This window comes from Diplotaxodon limnothrissa, linkage group LG9 (genome assembly GCF_057381915.1).
Source record: "Diplotaxodon limnothrissa isolate DT_005_m linkage group LG9, D_limnothrissa_male_GT1.1, whole genome shotgun sequence".
NCBI lineage: Eukaryota > Metazoa > Chordata > Actinopteri > Cichliformes > Cichlidae > Diplotaxodon > Diplotaxodon limnothrissa.
Genome location: NC_140604.1, coordinates 6,784,143 through 6,801,328, shown reverse-complemented (window position 1 = coordinate 6,801,328; position 17,186 = coordinate 6,784,143). Strand labels below are relative to the sequence as shown.

General features: G+C 36.3%; 2 protein-coding genes and 1 pseudogene across 2 annotated transcripts in view; 1 reads left to right on the top strand and 2 right to left on the bottom strand.

Moving 5' to 3' along the window:
• Window positions 1-17,186, bottom strand: part of pde1ca (phosphodiesterase 1C, calmodulin-dependent a) — a 40,324-nt gene that overhangs the window by 10,509 nt on the left and 12,629 nt on the right. Inside the window, exons 8-11 of the mRNA XM_085363255.1 lie at window positions 16,766-16,894; window positions 10,474-10,575; window positions 9,973-10,093; window positions 2,462-2,543 (exon numbers count right to left, since the gene is read on the bottom strand). Coding sequence (XP_085219381.1) covers window positions 2,462-2,543; window positions 9,973-10,093; window positions 10,474-10,575; window positions 16,766-16,894 — 434 coding nt within the window. The remainder of the gene's footprint in view (window positions 1-2,461; window positions 2,544-9,972; window positions 10,094-10,473; window positions 10,576-16,765; window positions 16,895-17,186) is intronic.
• On the bottom strand, window positions 4,604-6,499 carry LOC146625049 (coiled-coil domain-containing protein 106-like). The gene is made up of 4 exons (XM_085361912.1): window positions 6,364-6,499; window positions 5,819-5,977; window positions 5,169-5,360; window positions 4,604-4,926 (listed from the first exon to the last, which is right to left on the bottom strand). Exons 1-4 carry the CDS (start codon window positions 6,497-6,499, stop codon window positions 4,604-4,606), a joined length of 810 nt encoding a protein of 269 aa, XP_085218038.1.
• Window positions 6,922-8,346, top strand: LOC146625048 (uncharacterized; annotated as a pseudogene).

Here is a 17,186-nt window from a genome sequence, read left to right as displayed (position 1 = left end):
TATTCTGTTTTAGCTAGCTGAAAGGTATTGTTTGCGGGCAAATACCACAGCCTTGGAAAAAAAGCTTGCATGTGAATTTTCAGTCAAACCTTTGGTCAAATACACCTAAAACAATGTCTAGAATGTGAAATGTTGGTATAATGGTGCTACTTGAAGCCTGAAAACGATCGCCCATAAAAATAAAAATAAAAAACGAGCAAACAGCAGTAGCAGACGTCCTGACTGGATTCTACGTTAGCATAGATCCCTCCAGAGTTTTGTGCATACGGTTTAGGTAAAAATGAAAAAGGTTGAGGTTTTACATTTAGTTCAGTATTACCTGTTGCCTGTGTCTTTGTCTTTTGGGAAAATACTTTACACAAGTAATGGCTCAAAGAGGATTCCTTTTTTTTTTACTGTGCTGCAATTGTTTACTGGATTATTTGTGCCATTAATTAGTGTCAACTAATTTTTATTCAATCTCCGCACAGGATATGCTTGTGAAGATGGAATATGGGGGAGAGCAGAAGTGCGTTGAAGTTCCACAAAGGGATGAATGAAGGACATGCATATTGTATTGAAGAAATAAGTGATGAGAATGCTGTTATTTGCATTTACCATGTCAGACCTTTTGATAAACAAAATTCTAATGAAAGTGAGAACATGTATACTGTTACATCTTTCAGAAAATGTTTTGAAATTGTGGTGCACAGTTCAGAATAAATGTTTTTCAAAAACCATTGCATCTTTTTAGTAAATGTTTATTTCCAAAAGAAATGTCTAGAAGTTCAGAACAGTAAAATTCCCGCTTTTTAGAATGAATTAGAAGATAACTCTTACGTAGTTAAACTAAAATACTCTTTGAGAGTTAATATATAAACTCTTAACACCAAGTGTTAAATTATCAACTCCAGACAGATTTGGTGTTTAACACTAAATCAGAGTTAACGTACCAACTCTCCAAAAAGAGTTAAATTAACACTTTCTGGTGTGGACCCATATAGACACTTTAATAGTGTTGAAATCAAATCCGACAGTGTTAATTTGGACATGCTGGATTTGCTGTGTATGAGCAAAAACAAAACCAAAAAACCCCACACCCTTTCCTATTAGTGGAAAATGTACCATGTCAACCAACAGAGATACTGCCCATCTCTGTTGGTTGACTGTAATCTCTGTAATCCAATTAAAGTAAGGGATTACTATTGCAAAAAAGGTAATTCGATTACGATTACTTTCCCGTAAGCACGCTGCGTTACTGCGTTACTAAAACTGTGATTTTTTTGCGAGAGTGTCTCATGACAATGACATAAGCGAGTGCAACGTTCGTGGCAACAGCTGTAGCAACAATGGATAATATATCGAGTGCGGGAGAGAGTATGAGCTTTTTTCAAGTAACGTGACCAACACTGTCGACCAATCAAAAAATGATATGGCAACATGGCATTTAGTTGCTTAGGAAGGGGGGGAAGTTTTAGGAGTTATGGCGGTGTTTTGAGATGTGAGAGATTTGCGACGTTTACTCATAATACAAGTCAGAGCTTTATAAAAAAAAAAAGAAAAAAGAAAATTGTGTTTTCAAAATTGGAGTTCAAGTTAATTTTACCAATAGTGTTAACATACTACACAGGTCATGAAGAAGACTTTTTAAAATTTTCATAAGTGGGCTAAAGTACTTCATTAAAAGTAATCTAGCATAAATGTAAATGCTGTAATTTGATTATTTTAATAAACCATGTAACTTGGATGGATTCGATGCTGGCGTGACCACAGTGCACAAGTCTAATGTTGCTCATAGTGGTCCAAGGGACCGCTCAGGGAGTTTGTGTGTTTGCTCAGATACATGAACAATTAGAGGGAACATTGTCCATGAGACTGCTAATTAACTACTACCAATCCACCATTGAGAGCCTTCTGACCTACTGCTGCACACTGGTTCAACTGTTATACTGTGGAGGATAAGAGGAAGCTGCAGCAGGTGGTAAATTGCTGGCTGTCCAAAAAACGGTGAGAGCTTTATAAATGGTATATTTTAGCTGAACAGCTGAGAAGCTCATTGGAGCCTCTCTTACCTCCAAACTGTGAAACAGTTTCTTCTCCCAGACTCTTGAACACTCACAAACTGGACTGACACACATAAACATAACTTTATACATTTCATTACATTTATACAGTCTTAGACAGTCTTAGACTGTATAAATAACTGTATACTGTATACGGCACTGTATAAATACAATTTAATTGAAAACTGAAACTGAATTGAATATTAACTCTTTTGACTTACTAGTATTTTTGTTTCATGATATTCAGATTCCACATTTATCTGTAGGCACTGCAATTCTTCCAAAAATGAACTTGAAAAAATATTATTATATTCATTTGGCTGTTATTGGTCACTGACTGCTGCTTGACAAAACTTAAAATGTATCCAAAATATGCTAATCATTTAGAAAGAAGCATTAACTGTATTTAAGAACTTTACCTATTTGGGACTGGGCCACCATGGTGGATTTGCGGTCACAAAGAGGGGAGAAAGGTAGACCCAGCTCTGCTTCCCTATCTCCCTGAAAACAAATGACACCGCTATGTTTACAAAGACAGTTGGCCTCAATAATGTACACTGTAATTCAAATTCGGAAGACTTTATTTATCCCCAAGGGGCAATTAAGAGAGACTGACCTTGCCGACCGTACATACAATACACAAACATCACATTGGGGAGAAGGTCAGGCTAGACAGCTGTTACTTTAGCTGGCCGGTCAGCCGCACGAGCAGCGACCCGGAACCGAACAATGGAAAAATGCACAACACCAGGAAGGACAAGGAGAAAAAAGAACTCCCTCCAGACTGAGCTCCTAGTGGGAGATCAGTTTGAGAACAGAAAAAAACCCTCCTCAGCGCATAGCACATGAAAAAATCTTAATACACCATTGAAACGCATGACAAGCAACAGGGAAAGGTAAAAGGTGAGAGACAGCCAGTGTAGACAGCGCATCCGGGCCTGCAGCATATGCGCTGGTCCCCTTTGATCCACCATCTGCATCAGAAGGGAATAAGCATCGACGGCGTTTGGAAGGGGAGGGGGGGATGAGTGTATATCTGCATGTGTATATGTAAGAGTTATTATGTGTACAACTAACCAATGCAATTTCCCTGAAACACTGTTTTTAATTCTATTGAATTAGAAAAGTAATGAAGTGACTTAAAAACTTTTATAAAATAAAAGTTCTTTTATTTTATGCCTTTTATTAGACACTATGAACTGAGACGGAATGCAAGCCTCCTCTGAAAACCACATCGACTGAAATGGGAAACAGACTCCACCACAATAGGAGACTAAACAAAATGTTTGTACCTGGCAAGAAAAGTTTCTATTTTGTTATGTCAAAGCATAATTTGGTACCACTTTACAATAAGTCTCCCCTTATAGATGCTAATAAATAGTTTATAGCTATATTATTAATTAATCTGTAAATGCTTTATAAACCATTATTAATGGTTTATTATGCATTAGTCAAGGGTGAGAAAAAGAAAAAAAACTGACCGGTTTCTTGCCAAATAGTGAGCCAAATGTGTTCACCTATATATTTCATCTAGAGTTGCTATATTAAACATTTCAGACTAAGTTACTATCCTGTAAGCACAATCAGCATTTGTAGACATATTTTTTATCATATAAAATTGTACTTCATAAATGCATTATAAATATCCACAACTATCAATCGGAGCTTTGTTGTAAAGTGTAAAGCATAAAACCATTTATTAATGAATAATAAATATTTATAAATGCCATATGGGAGACTTATTGTAAAGTGTAAAGCATGAGACCATTTATTAATGACAAATAAACATTTATAAATGCCACATGGGAGCCTTATTGTAAAGTGTAAAGCATAAAACCATTTATTAATGACAAATAAACATTTATAAATGCCAAATGGGAGCCTTATTGTAAAGTGTAAAGCATAAAACCATTTATTAATGACAAATAAACATTTATAAATGCCAAATGGGAGCCTTATTGTAAAGTGTAAAGCATAACACCATTTATTAATGACAAATAAACATTTATAAATGCCAAATGGGAGCCTTATTGTAAAGTGTAAAGCATAACACCATTTATTTATGACTAATAAACATTTATAAATGACAAAAGAGAGTTTTGTTGTAAAGTTTAAAACATGTCAACATTTATTTATGATCAACAAACATTTCTAAGTATTACTGGGCATTACTATAAAAAGTATAAAGCACCAACAGTTATTTAGCATTGCTAAACTTATATACAAGCCCTTTAAAGATAGCTAAAACTATATTAAGGAAACAAATCCCATCCCTAAATTCACCACTGGCATAAAACAAAGGAAAATTATAATAATTATAATATAATAAATTATTATACCTTAACTGAAACTGCACAGCTGTATTATTTACTCTACACACATTTATACAAATCAAAACATTAAAAAAAAAAAACAATAAAATAAACTAACAGGTAAATCTCTTAGTTGTGTGGAAACTCAACACATATGTGAACAGATCTTTGAAAAATGATTGGTTTTGCAGATCTTTTCTTCAGTTCAATATGCTCAAAAAACAAAACCACTTAGAACAAATTAGGGTTTCAGACAGATTTCCCTCTTCGAATTGGAAGCAAAGTACCAGCGGCCTTCATACTTTCTATTTTGTTTTTTACTTCATCACTGCCTTGAATTGCAGCCTCACATCGCTTAGCAAAAGCTAGTACCGTCTCTCCACTAGGCCTGTTGGACAGTAGCTCCTGGTAGACATTGGGGACCGCAATAGCAAGCTCCCCAACTGATGAAGTGGACACAACAGTGTTCCTGTCGAGCCCATGCTTCTGAAAAGCTTTGGTCATGGTCTTCGTCTTTGGAAATGTCTTGAGGAGGGATTTGTATCGCTGCACAATGTCATTTGGCGTTTGAACTAAAAATGAAAACAAAGCAAATAATTAGAAAAGCAAATGCTCAAAGCATACTAATCTATACATATATATATATATATATATATATATATATATATACACAGACAGATAGATAGATATGTATATATGACGTAGTGAACACAGAGTAATTTTTAGAACAAATTAAAATCATAATACTATCTTTTATGTCACATTTATAGTATCCTCTTCTGTAAAATCTTCTCTTCCAAAATCTTTTGCTCACCACGCTGCCGGAGCTTCTTCTGCTCCTTCTTGGCTCTTGAATGCTTTTTGTTGTATTTGTGCTTTCGCTTCTTTGGGGATGAAGATGAGGATGACCACACAGACGATACAGATGAAGATGCGAAAGATGAATCTGAGTTTTCAGAAGCCTTCGAGGAAAATGGATCATTGAATGGTTCGTCTTTAGGTTGCTCTGCAGGATGTAAACAACAAAATGGCTGGTTTTAGAAACAAGTCCCCTGTTTTTCAATTACACAATTGATGATTTAGTAAGCTTATGTGCTTAAAGAGAATGAGGATTTTGTTATAGAAAATCATCATGTGAATAAGGTGTACATATATATATAAATATATATATATATAAAACCTATATTAATTCTGATTGTAAGGCTGTTACATTACTAGTTCAAGTTGGAGTTATGATCTTATGAACTATGAAATTGAATCAATCAAGTTAGACCTGGCTGAACTGAATTTGGAACCAGATCTCTTTAGGAATGAACTAGCACAACACTTAAAGTTAACTGACTAAAATCTTTTAATCAACACAATGACAATAAGGGAACTTCACTGGGATTGATAAATTATCTAATGTTTATTTGAAGACTGTAAAATAAAAACAATGTTCATGGAACAAGTCTAGTTTCATACTTGTAAGGGATGATAGCTGACTTCGGAGAAAATCTCTCTCTCCTTCCAGTTCTTCAATTCTCTTCTTTTGCCACTCCAGTTTCTCCTTAAGAAAAGTCAGTTTCTCTCGCTCCTTGTTAAGAAGGGCAGTTGCAGTAGGGGCAGGATTAGAAGAAGAATCTAAAGAACAAACAATTATTAAATTACAATACTAAAATAATTTATAATCTAAACTTGGGAAGTCAAATAAAATATTGATTAAAAACGGTTACAACTTGAATTTATAAAAAGCCACTTTGTAAAAATTATGTTATATACACCTGTGGTGGTTCAGGCATTTCTAAAGCAAGGCAAATAATTCTTATGTGTACTGCCTTATCAGGGTGTTTAATATAAATTTAATGATGCACATAAACAAAACTAAAAATATACTGTACAACTAAGTGATATAAATCGTTTGGAATAACCAATAGTAATAGAGCTATTCACATGTTATGTGATGTTAGTTAGCCACTGTAGCTAGCAGCCAAATGGCTCGGTAGCTAGCTAGCTAGCATTATACTCACCTTCATGTCTAACTGCTGACGTCGTTGGCTTAGTGCAATCTAGATAATCCAGTCTCTGCTTTTTGTATCTCTTCGAACGTGTGCTAACTGTGTAAGTCGCAGACGCACACAAATTTTTATCTTCTGCTCCATCCATGGTGCAGCAACTTGAACGAGCGCCTTGTGTCTGTTCGTGCCCCTTTGGCTTGACCTTCCAGAGCGCTCCACTGCCTGTCGCGCTCTGAGAGGAGGGGCTTTCCTTAATAAAGTTAACTGTGATTGGATGGTTGTATAAGCTCCTCTGCGTTTAAATTAAATTTGTTTTCCCTCCCTTTGGCGGCAGAACATATTTCTTTAGCATGAATCCAGCGGGTTAGATCTACATAACAAAGTCGGAGATACATTATAACAGGTGAGACAATCCTCTTTTTTGCTTGGGACTATTTTTGATTATAGGGCTTGTTTTATATAGCATGTGAAGTTCTTTAACTCTGAACCGATTTGCACTAGACTCCCATAGAGTATTTTACGGTGTTTCGAGGTGATAATAAAATAAATTACTCATTTTTTCCCACCAGAATGTCTCTGGGAATGAGATTGCGCGCCAGAATAGAAGGAAAACAAACTAAATATAAGGCACTAAGGCTCATTAAATGGCTGCAGAAGAAACACCTGCTAAAAAAGAAGCTTAGATGTCCTGTTTGTCACCATAAGATGAAAATGAGTTCCGTGGTGAAGAAAGACCAATATATGTGGTATGTATAATGCATGATAATGTAGTGCATGTAGTAAATATAACAAAATATTTCGGTTATCAATGCAAGAGGGAGCATTAACCTCTTTTCATTATTATTTTCTTCATACTTAATTTTGTGATTATCTTTTTAATTAATGCTCTTGTTTAAGGGTCCATTTCTTTACTTAACTCATTTGTATGTTCTCAGGTGCTGCAAAAGAGCAAGTCATAGGAAAGTTTCCAGAACAATTAGAACTAGCTCCCTCTTTGAGAAATCAAAAACATCTCTTTTCAGTTGGATGAAGTTCATTTACAGGTATATGTAGATGTAGACATTAATAGCAATGCACCTTTCATAATTGAACACCAATACGAGACTTGTGAAATAAAATTAGGGCCTCAGTAAGTAATAATTGCCTCAATTTCTATCACAGATTTTCACAAGGGCTCAGGCTCAGACAAATAGATATGATCGATGATGAAGTGGCTGGCAGCTCCAGAACACTAAGTAGCATGGCAAGACACATTCGACATGTTTGTATACGTGCAATTAAAAGACACAGAATAAACAATGGACACCGTTTTGGTGGTGACAGAGAATTTGTGGTTATAGATGAAAGCTGTCTCCGTCATCAGCGAAAGGTTGGTAAACTCTCAGACAGGTTTGTTAGAATCAATGCAGATCTGAATGTGTCCTCTAAACATGGAAACCTTTACCATAAGTAAAAAAAATTAGTAGAAGCAACCATCTTTTTGAATGTTTCTTTGTAGATATTCTGTTTAATTTTATTCTTTTTGTTTTCAGTATGCACGTGGACGCTTTGGAAATGCATGGAAAAGGAAGAAATGGGTATTTGGAATGATGGGAATTAAAGACAAAAGGCGAAGGCTCGTGTTAAAACTTGTTGAAAAACGATCAAGGCGCCACCTTGTTCCTCTGATCAGACAGCATGCTAAGTTGGGTAGTGCCATTATCAGTGATGAGTGGAGAGCCTACAAGAATGTTTTGACAAACATAGGGTACAGACATTACACTGTAAATCACAGCAGGTGGTTTGTAGATCCTCAATCTGGCAGTCATACACAGCATATCGAAAGGGCTTGGATGACCATCAAAGGACATGTCCGTAGACTAAGGAAATCGCACTGAGAAGTTGCTGGAGGAACACCTGATGGTTCTTGAGTGGTCATCTTGGCTTGGTTCGCGACACCCTGATGGACCACTAGGACGCTTATTTAAGGACATACAAAAAATATTTCCAGTTTGAACCAGTCTGGCATGAACTTTTTTTGGAGTGGGTGACTGTTTGGTGTTTTAAAAAACACATTTAATGTTACATGTGTTACTCTTACAATACATTTTTGACAGTAGTTAAATGTTATTTCAAGCACTGATTGTAATTTAGGTCTAAGTGTTATAAATGGTGACATTATACATTTAAGACTCACTTTTGGCAATTAAATGTTTATTAGTGATTAATAAATGGTGTTATGCTTTACACTTTACAATAAGGCTCCCATTTGGCATTTATAAATGTTTATTTGTCATTAATAAATGGTTTTATGCTTTACACTTTACAATAAGGCTCCCATGTGGCATTTATAAATGTTTATTTGTCATTAATAAATGGTGTTATGCTTTACACTTTACAATAAGGCTCCCATGTGGCATTTATAAATGTTTATTTGTCATTAATAAATGGTTTTATGCTTTACACTTTACAATAAGGCTCCCATGTGGCATTTATAAATGTTTATTTGTCATTAATAAATGGCGTTATGCTTTACACTTTACAATAAGGCTCCCATGTGGCATTTATAAATATTTATTATTCATTAATAAATGGTGTTATGCTTTACACTTTACAATAAGTCTCCCATGTGGCATTTATAAATATTTATTATTCATTAATAAATGGTTTTATGCTTTACACTTTACAACAAAGCTCCGATTGATAGTTGTGGATATTTATAATGCATTTATGAAGTACAATTTTATATGATAAAAAATATGTTTACAAATGCTGATTGTGCTTACAGGATAGTAACTTAGTCTGAAATGTTTAATATAGCAACTCTAGATGAAATATATAGGTGAACACATTTGGCTCACTATTTGGCAAGAAGCCGGTCAGTTTTTTTTCTTTTTCTCACCCTTAACTAATGCATAATAAACCATTAATAATGGTTTATAAAGCATTTACAGATTAATTAATAATATAGCTATAAACTATTTATTAGCATCTATAAGGGGAGACTTATTGTAAAGTGGTACCCATAATTTTTTCACCCTATGTCTAGTTGGCTGTTGAAGAGTAATGTTATCTGCATGGTAAACTACTGTGGTCCAGTAATTAAGTTGCAATAACATTACTCATAGCTTTCTGAAATACCGTATTCAGCTGTAATACAACTTGCACATGTGAAGTGTTTAAGTTTAATTAAAGAACTGCAGTAGATTAATATTCCTATTTTTGCAGTCAGTCCTAAACATTAATTGTTTTCCTGTCTGTGACTGTACTGTAATTGCAGATGCAGATTACAGCAAAACAAAGCTCAAGGTTTTTTTTATTTGTTTGTTTCTTTTTTGGCAGCATATGAAAACTTCTAGGGTTCCTACTTCAGTAGATGGGCAAGGTGTAAATAAGTCTGTGCATACTTCTGTTCCATTTTTGACTTAATGATTGAGTGGTTATTTCATGTCACAGAAATTTTGTTTGAGCATGTGTGTGTACAAGTATATCCAGCTATCTGTGTATATGTATATATTGGTTTGTTTGTTTTATGTGTCCGATAAAAGGTTATCATCATTATAGTATGGCTCCCACTTCCTTTACACAATAAAGTGTCAATGGAGGGACTAGGAGGTAGGTGCAAATTTTTCAGGTGACTACCTGTCTGAAGAACTCCTCAAGCAGGGATGTTGTCCAGCGATGATGGAGGTCCCAGCATTTGGCAGGATGGCTGATGTCAGCAGTGTGCAGCAGCAATGATAAAGCCTTTGGTTTGTCAATCCTGTGAATAAAGAGTAGTTAGTCACTGGTGGGTGTAAACAAACAGCAGCTGTTCAGCTCCCAAAGAAAAGTACATTAAAATTGGGTAAATATGAGTGTACTTTTTGAGTGCAATGAAACTTCCAAGAGTGAGATCTAGAGAGAAACCAGTTTCATCTTTTCCAAGGGAAAAAAGAATTATTGAAAGTAAAGCTAAAGATTGGCCATTGGCTTTTGAATATAGAGACTCTGTAAATAAGATCAGAATTTTCCTGATTTTCAGCAAGCATCCATCAAATATGATAGCTACACATTAACGTTGCTGACAGTATTTAACAAAAATATCTTTATCCCAGTCTTTCATACATTACTGCTGATAAGAGTTTGGAAGCCATTACTCACGCCTCAGACTGCTGCAGGAGGCTTTTCATGGCTTTGATCTGCTGAAAGTGGCAGGACATGTCAGTGGCCAATACCATATCCACTACTAAGGCTCGCAGTTCTCTGAAAAAATAAATGTAGAAAGTAAAATATTCCAGAATTAGAAATAATAGCAATCTGAAAGGATTAGGATTCAGGAACTGAATCTGAAATCTGTCATTTAACAGAATTTTTCATAAATGATACAGTATTTTCCTGTTATTTTTAAATATGTGAAATATCAACACGATTATTTAAAAAAAAAAACTGTCAAAGTCTGTAAATTAACATGAGTAATAAAAAATAAAATAAAAAAACTGTACCTGTAAATAAACATGTTTTACATTTTTAAATAAACTTTTTACACAGAAAAAGAGTGCAAAAATACAGTTGCAAGTTTAACATAATTTCATATATATTTACCTTGTTTATTTAAAAGATAAAACTGTTGAATTCTAATTTTGTGCACTAAATACACATTCAAATGCACATTTGGTGCATTGAGCATAAAATGACCCCAAAATGCTACTAAAAGAAGTAAAGTTTCTGTAATTTTATGTGGGTTTGTTAACTAACAGGTATGTTGTGAAATTATAGAAGTTTGGTGGGGAAATGATATGAATGATTTTTTCAAGAGTATATAACATCTACTAGAATTAGTAAAATGCCAAAAGGTACGACTACGGTAATCTACAAATGGTGTATGCTATATTACCAAAATTGGTAAAATAACAGAAAAATAATACAAATAGAAATACATATTAATTATTATTTTTAAGATATCACCTTATTTTATGTCTTGATGCATGCTCAATCATACAGTTAAGTAAATCCCAAAAGGTTGATTTTGTTCCTTTGGACGTAGAGTTTTCATTCTTTTTTTTCTTTTTTTTTTTTTGCCTGTCCCGTTTGGCTCTTTTGCTACCCGACCAAATGTTCGGGTAGCAAAAAAAAAAAAAAAAAAATCTGCAACCTTCCCTGTGGTCAACAACAGATACACATTATGCCCCTATCGTGGACTAAACCAATTAGAGATAGTAAGGGGCGGGACCTCTCTGATTGGCCGTGGACCAGTTGAAAGTGCAGGTGGAAGTGGGAGGTGAGTAGCTTGAATAAAGCGATATCAATTCATTAAATCCTGAATCGACTTTTAAATATAACTGTGTTTGGCCAGAAACGCCAGATTCTCAGATTAAAGCTCACAAAACCATTTCAACAACAACCAAACAGCAAATGAGAGCAGGTACACGGACTCCACACAAAGACATAAACACAGAACGGACCGACGCATCAGAATCAACTTTGTCTTTCTCGGCTTTCTGATTCTGAGCTGCAGGTTTTGTCTCTCTCCAACCAAAATTCACCGGGCCAGCAGCAAAAGAAGCAGCAAACTGCGCTTCACATTTGATCAATGTCGTCATGAATTTTGCTGTTTTGCTTCCACGACTATTAAAATCACACTTCATGCACAGCTAGCTCTCTCTCTATCTCTCTCTATACTTCAAGAACAGTTTCCCGTCTCCAATCTCTGTTTTCTGTATTATTCATTCGCTTATTACCCACCAGTCTACCGTTGTTTACAGCGCTGTCGGCTGCTGTCTTTTTCTTTTCTTTTTTCACTTAAATGACCTCGGACAAGAAAGCCTATTTTTTCTGTTGTTCAATACCAGAGATGGGCAGTAACGCGTAATCTGATTACTTTTTTCAATTAACAAGTAAAGTAAGGGATTACTATTGCAAAAATGATAATTAGATTACCTTTACTTTCCCGTAGGAACGCTGCGTTACTGCATTACTAAAACCGTGATTTTTTTGCGAGAATGTCTCACGACAGTGACGTAAGCGAGTGCGCCGTTAGTGACAACAGCTGTGTGCAGATCAACAGTGGATCACATATCGATTGTGGGAGAGAGTGTGAGCGTGCAGCATTTAAAGCGTGGAAGTACTGACCTTACTTTGAGTTTGATTCCATAAAAAGTGACAAAAACATTAGCGTCCATGCCTATTTAAAAAAAGAAGATAATCTTCTCACAAACTGGTTATTTTGAAACAGGAAAAAGTGGGGAAACAACTGAAAAGACTAACTGTCAATGGAAAATTGTATTTAGTAGTCAGTATAATCTTTTAGTTATATAAGTTTGCATATGGTAGAATACTGCATGTAGTTATTTGTATTAGGAAATATTCAACCATGTATACTTAGAGGCATATAATCAATTGTGTGTGATCTCTAACAGGCTGCAGGCTTGGTGTGCACTCCAGGAATGCACCCCCACGTCCTGGGAGCATGAGAGTTCGTACCTTGTTTTATTGTTTTACGGTAGGATTAACGTAGCTATGTCTGTTAAGTGCTTCTTTACATATAGATGAACTGCTGGACTTCCTCACCATGTTATTTAGGGTGAGGGGGAGACTACCCTTTCCTGACCAAGGATGTACCTTTTGTGCTTTCATGACCCTTTGATCAGCAGCACACACACACACACACACACACACACACACACACTGAAGACCGGGGCAGTTTCTTAGTGCGAGTCTCTCAGTAGGGAGCTGCCCTTGCTAGCAAGAACTCTGTGTGTTTCTCTTCTCTGAGTCTTTGCTGAAGAAGTGTTTTAGAACATTTTCCTTAACACTAACATTTGAATAAAACCTGAAAGCAAGTAAATACTTGCTATGCTGCCTTATGGTAAACTTTGGTAATATTGATCAAGAACAACACTGGCTGATGATGAAATACAGTCAGCTGGCATGGTGACACTGCCAGTATTAACCTGCAGGGCTGGACCGGGACAGAAAATCTGGCATTTTGACTAGAGACCGGCCCACCAGGTATTAAAGCCATAAAGCCTTTGAATGAAAACAAATGCTGTTGTGACAGTGATGTACACTGTCTTGTTGGTATATGTATGATTTCTATACATTTTACATCAGATAAAAACTTTGGTTGTAAGATTTAGATAATTATTTAATAAAAGCTAGATATTTTAAATGAGAGTAAGAAAGAAAAGTATTTCTTTGTGCCCCCCTCTCCCTGTTAATGCCCTACCTGGCCCCCTGGCAAAACTTTCCTAGATCCACCCCTGCACAGTTACCAGCTGTCAGCTACATAAAAAAGGATCCTGGTGTTATTTGTCTCCCAGAAACAGTTCATAACTTCCCTTCAACTCATTCATGTCACCTAAAAGGTAAATCTGTTTCTCCATCACCTGTTCAGCTCTGATGATTCAGTAAGGACATCTCCTGGTTTCATCTTCATGTTTCCCTCTCACCACATAACCAAACCGACATCATGACCAGCAGCTTTACAGCTGTGGCTCCAGCAAACATCAGCTGATACTAGAAATTAATATTAAATAAATTCTAACAACAGCTGATCAAGCTTAAACGTGCTGCTGTTGTTTAGCGCGACATCTGCTGGTTTCCTCTTTCTGGCGCAAAGTGGGCGATAAATAAACAAGAGAGAAAAGCCGATCAGCTGATCATTGATCAGTTTCATGATTGAAGTAGCAACAGGAGAGGCAGGGGGAGAGAACGAGAGAAGAAGAGGCAGCTGTGCAGCGTAACGACAGAATAACTCCAGCTTTGTGTCTTTTTTTCATTATAGCGAAAGTCCGGGACACACTGCGTCTCTTCTCAGCTCAATACGAAACGTGTAATATTTTCTCTGAATAAGGGACCATTCCATTTTTTAAGGAGCCGTTGGCAACTCTACTAACTAACCTTATGAATAAAATAAAGTTCACTATCAGTAACATCATAGCACCCACCCAGTTGTATAAAAACTCCGTCAAGCTGGCTAGAACGCAGTACGAGTTATTGCAACTGAGGGTAAATAGTCAGCACAACGAAAATAAACTCCACCTAAACTTGGTTTATATCTGACCCAGATAGACTGCAGGTCATAACTTCTTACCTGAAGTTCAGTTCACCTGACACTCGGACTGGCGGCTGCCTCGGGGCTCTCCCCCTGCCTCCCGTTCCCTCATCCACCTGCTGGCCTCTGTGGAAGCCCCGCCATAGCCACCACCAAACAACTGAGTTATTTTTACACATCGACCTGCATCTGGCCAATCCACCACCTCTCATTGTTCATGCCATTACAAAAAAAATAAATAAATAAGTCACCGGGCACATGCCTGGTATGCCCGATGGCCAGTCCAGCTATGTTAACCTGCAACCAAATCTGCAGCTCCATACAGCAATGTTACGACTTAGATGATGTCTTATAACTCATAACTCTTATGTTAGCTCCCCTCAGTAGCATACTGTCTGATATATTCGACGGCTGCAATAATTCTTTAAGTGTTATTTTTTCTTTGGTATTCTAATTTCACCGAAGTTTACTAAACTCAACAAACTTAATATTACTTACCGGGACATTTATTCTGTCCTCATTTTCTTTCACCGAAAAATTGTTTCCTGCAGTGCCGTCTTTCATGCTTGGCTCTCCTACCTTTGCTAATGTGATGCACATAGCGCAGAAGGATGCTGCATTCACTTACACTCGGATATCTGAGCTTCACCGTGAAAACATAATCGGACATTTGATATTTGATTGAATTTTATTGTTTTGCCTTTGGGGTGGCACCTGGGGTGGCCAGTCTGGTTGGGGGGGAAGCCTGTGCCCCCCCAGGCCACCCCGCTGGACACGCCACTGGGTGAAAATAGAGCAACAGGACCGCTGAGTCTTTGACTTTATTTATGTTCTGCTGTGTTTTACTTGCATCTATTTGAAAGAGTGAGTGTAAACACAAAAAAAAAAAGTATTTTATGTGCTGGAATGTGTAGAAAATAGGTTTAAATGTTAAACTAATTTATTCAACTCAGAGAATGTTGCATATAATTAAATTTTTGCTTGATGCATAAAGTTAAAAGATTAAAACTGATAAAACAAGTTAAAAAAAAGAGACTTTTCCATTTGATTACATTTTGTATGATGGATTATGTAGAAAAAGTAGAACTGGGCTGAAAGATCTATCGCTTTATCACCTCTTCAGGTTGTAAATCGTGTTTTAAAAAAGTAACTAAGTAACTAATTACTTTTGAAAATAAGTAATCAGTAAAGTAACTGGATTACTTTTTTGGGGAAGTAATCAGTAATTAGTTACTGATTACTTTTTTCAAGTAACTTGACCAACACTGTTCAATACTGAAGAAATTTAAACTTTATATGCAGAACATTGTAGAATATTTTTAAGGTTATCTGCTATAAAAAGCCAGACCAGGAAAATCTCCTTCATGTTTTTCTGTGTTTTATTCTCAGTTACTTTCACACAAAGGCATCTGCTGTGATGTTCACAATTCTGATGAAGTCAGTACTGATAAATGATCAGAATTATAATATTTCTAACTGTCTGAGGCTAAGTTGAATCGAATCAGGACTTTGAAAACCGGAATCGAATGGATTATAGAAATCAGTGATGATACCCAGCCCTAGTGAGCAGCCTAGGCACGACAGAAGTGGTTGTAGCTGTAATAGGAAAAGAACTATTGCTAACTTTTCTGTTAAGTTAAGGCCTGATCCTTCTGAAATTCATAGCCAGTGCTCTGACACGGTGTCATCAATCTTTAAATGCTGAAAAAGAACAGTGTATCCAGAAAAACACATTATATTATATAAATTATTATAAAATTTGTGTGCGCCTAACTTTTGTGCCGGTACGCCTAACTTTTCAAAGTTAGGCGTACCAGTACGCCCATGGCAAAAAGTTAGTCTAGAGCCCTAACAGGGGAGTAACACCAGGCTGCTCTTTGTTGACTTTAGCTATCTTAAGATGTATGCAGTATGAAGTTTACTTCCAAAAAAGGAAAAGGAAAACAAAAAAGCTGAAACTTATGGAACCTGAACTGGAAATATAAACTAGGAATAGGAAACGCTGGGAAACATGAGAAAAGTAAACTCTCAGGAGGTAACAGGAGGTAACTGATCCTTGAAATACAAGGACCAGGACTAAGATGCATGAGCTTGACTTAGAGTGAGACAATGAGACATGACTGACTGGTACAGGAGGCATTGACATAATAGAGAAAAGAGATTAGGATAGACTGGAGACAAAAGGGTACTAACACAATCAAACACGAATCAAGAACAAGAAATATAGATAACAAAAGCACTATGTTTTTTCACAAAATTAAGACCAAATAATACAAGCACTGAAGAAAAGTTTCTTAAATTGAAAAGTCCACAACAGAAACTCAAAAACTGGGACAGGACCATGACAGATGTGGAGCAGCTACACAAATTGAGAATATTTGAATACTGTTTACTGTTTACCTCCACTCTTCCTTTGAAAGATTAGAGAGAATATTCATTTCCTCATTATCATGTAGAAGGCGATAGACAGCGCTGACGTGATGGTTCTCCAAAACAGCTCGGTCATTGTAAAATAGCGCCGTGTCTGACCTGCAAATGCCACAGAAAATTTGTCATCACAGATTTTTTTTCTTGTTTGGTAATATATATATATATATATATATATATAACAAGCTGATCTACAATACGGCAGCAGTGATCAGTGAGATGCTTGGCTACAAGTTGAACAGCGACAAGGGGCAGTACCCTCCATGGAGAAGGAGGCTAGAGGGCAAGATCAAAGTAGCACGGAGGGAGGTTAGCCAACTAACGGAGTTGCAGAAAGGTGCGACAAAGAAGGTGCATAAGAAATACAGCAAGCTGTCCATACCTGAGGCCTTGG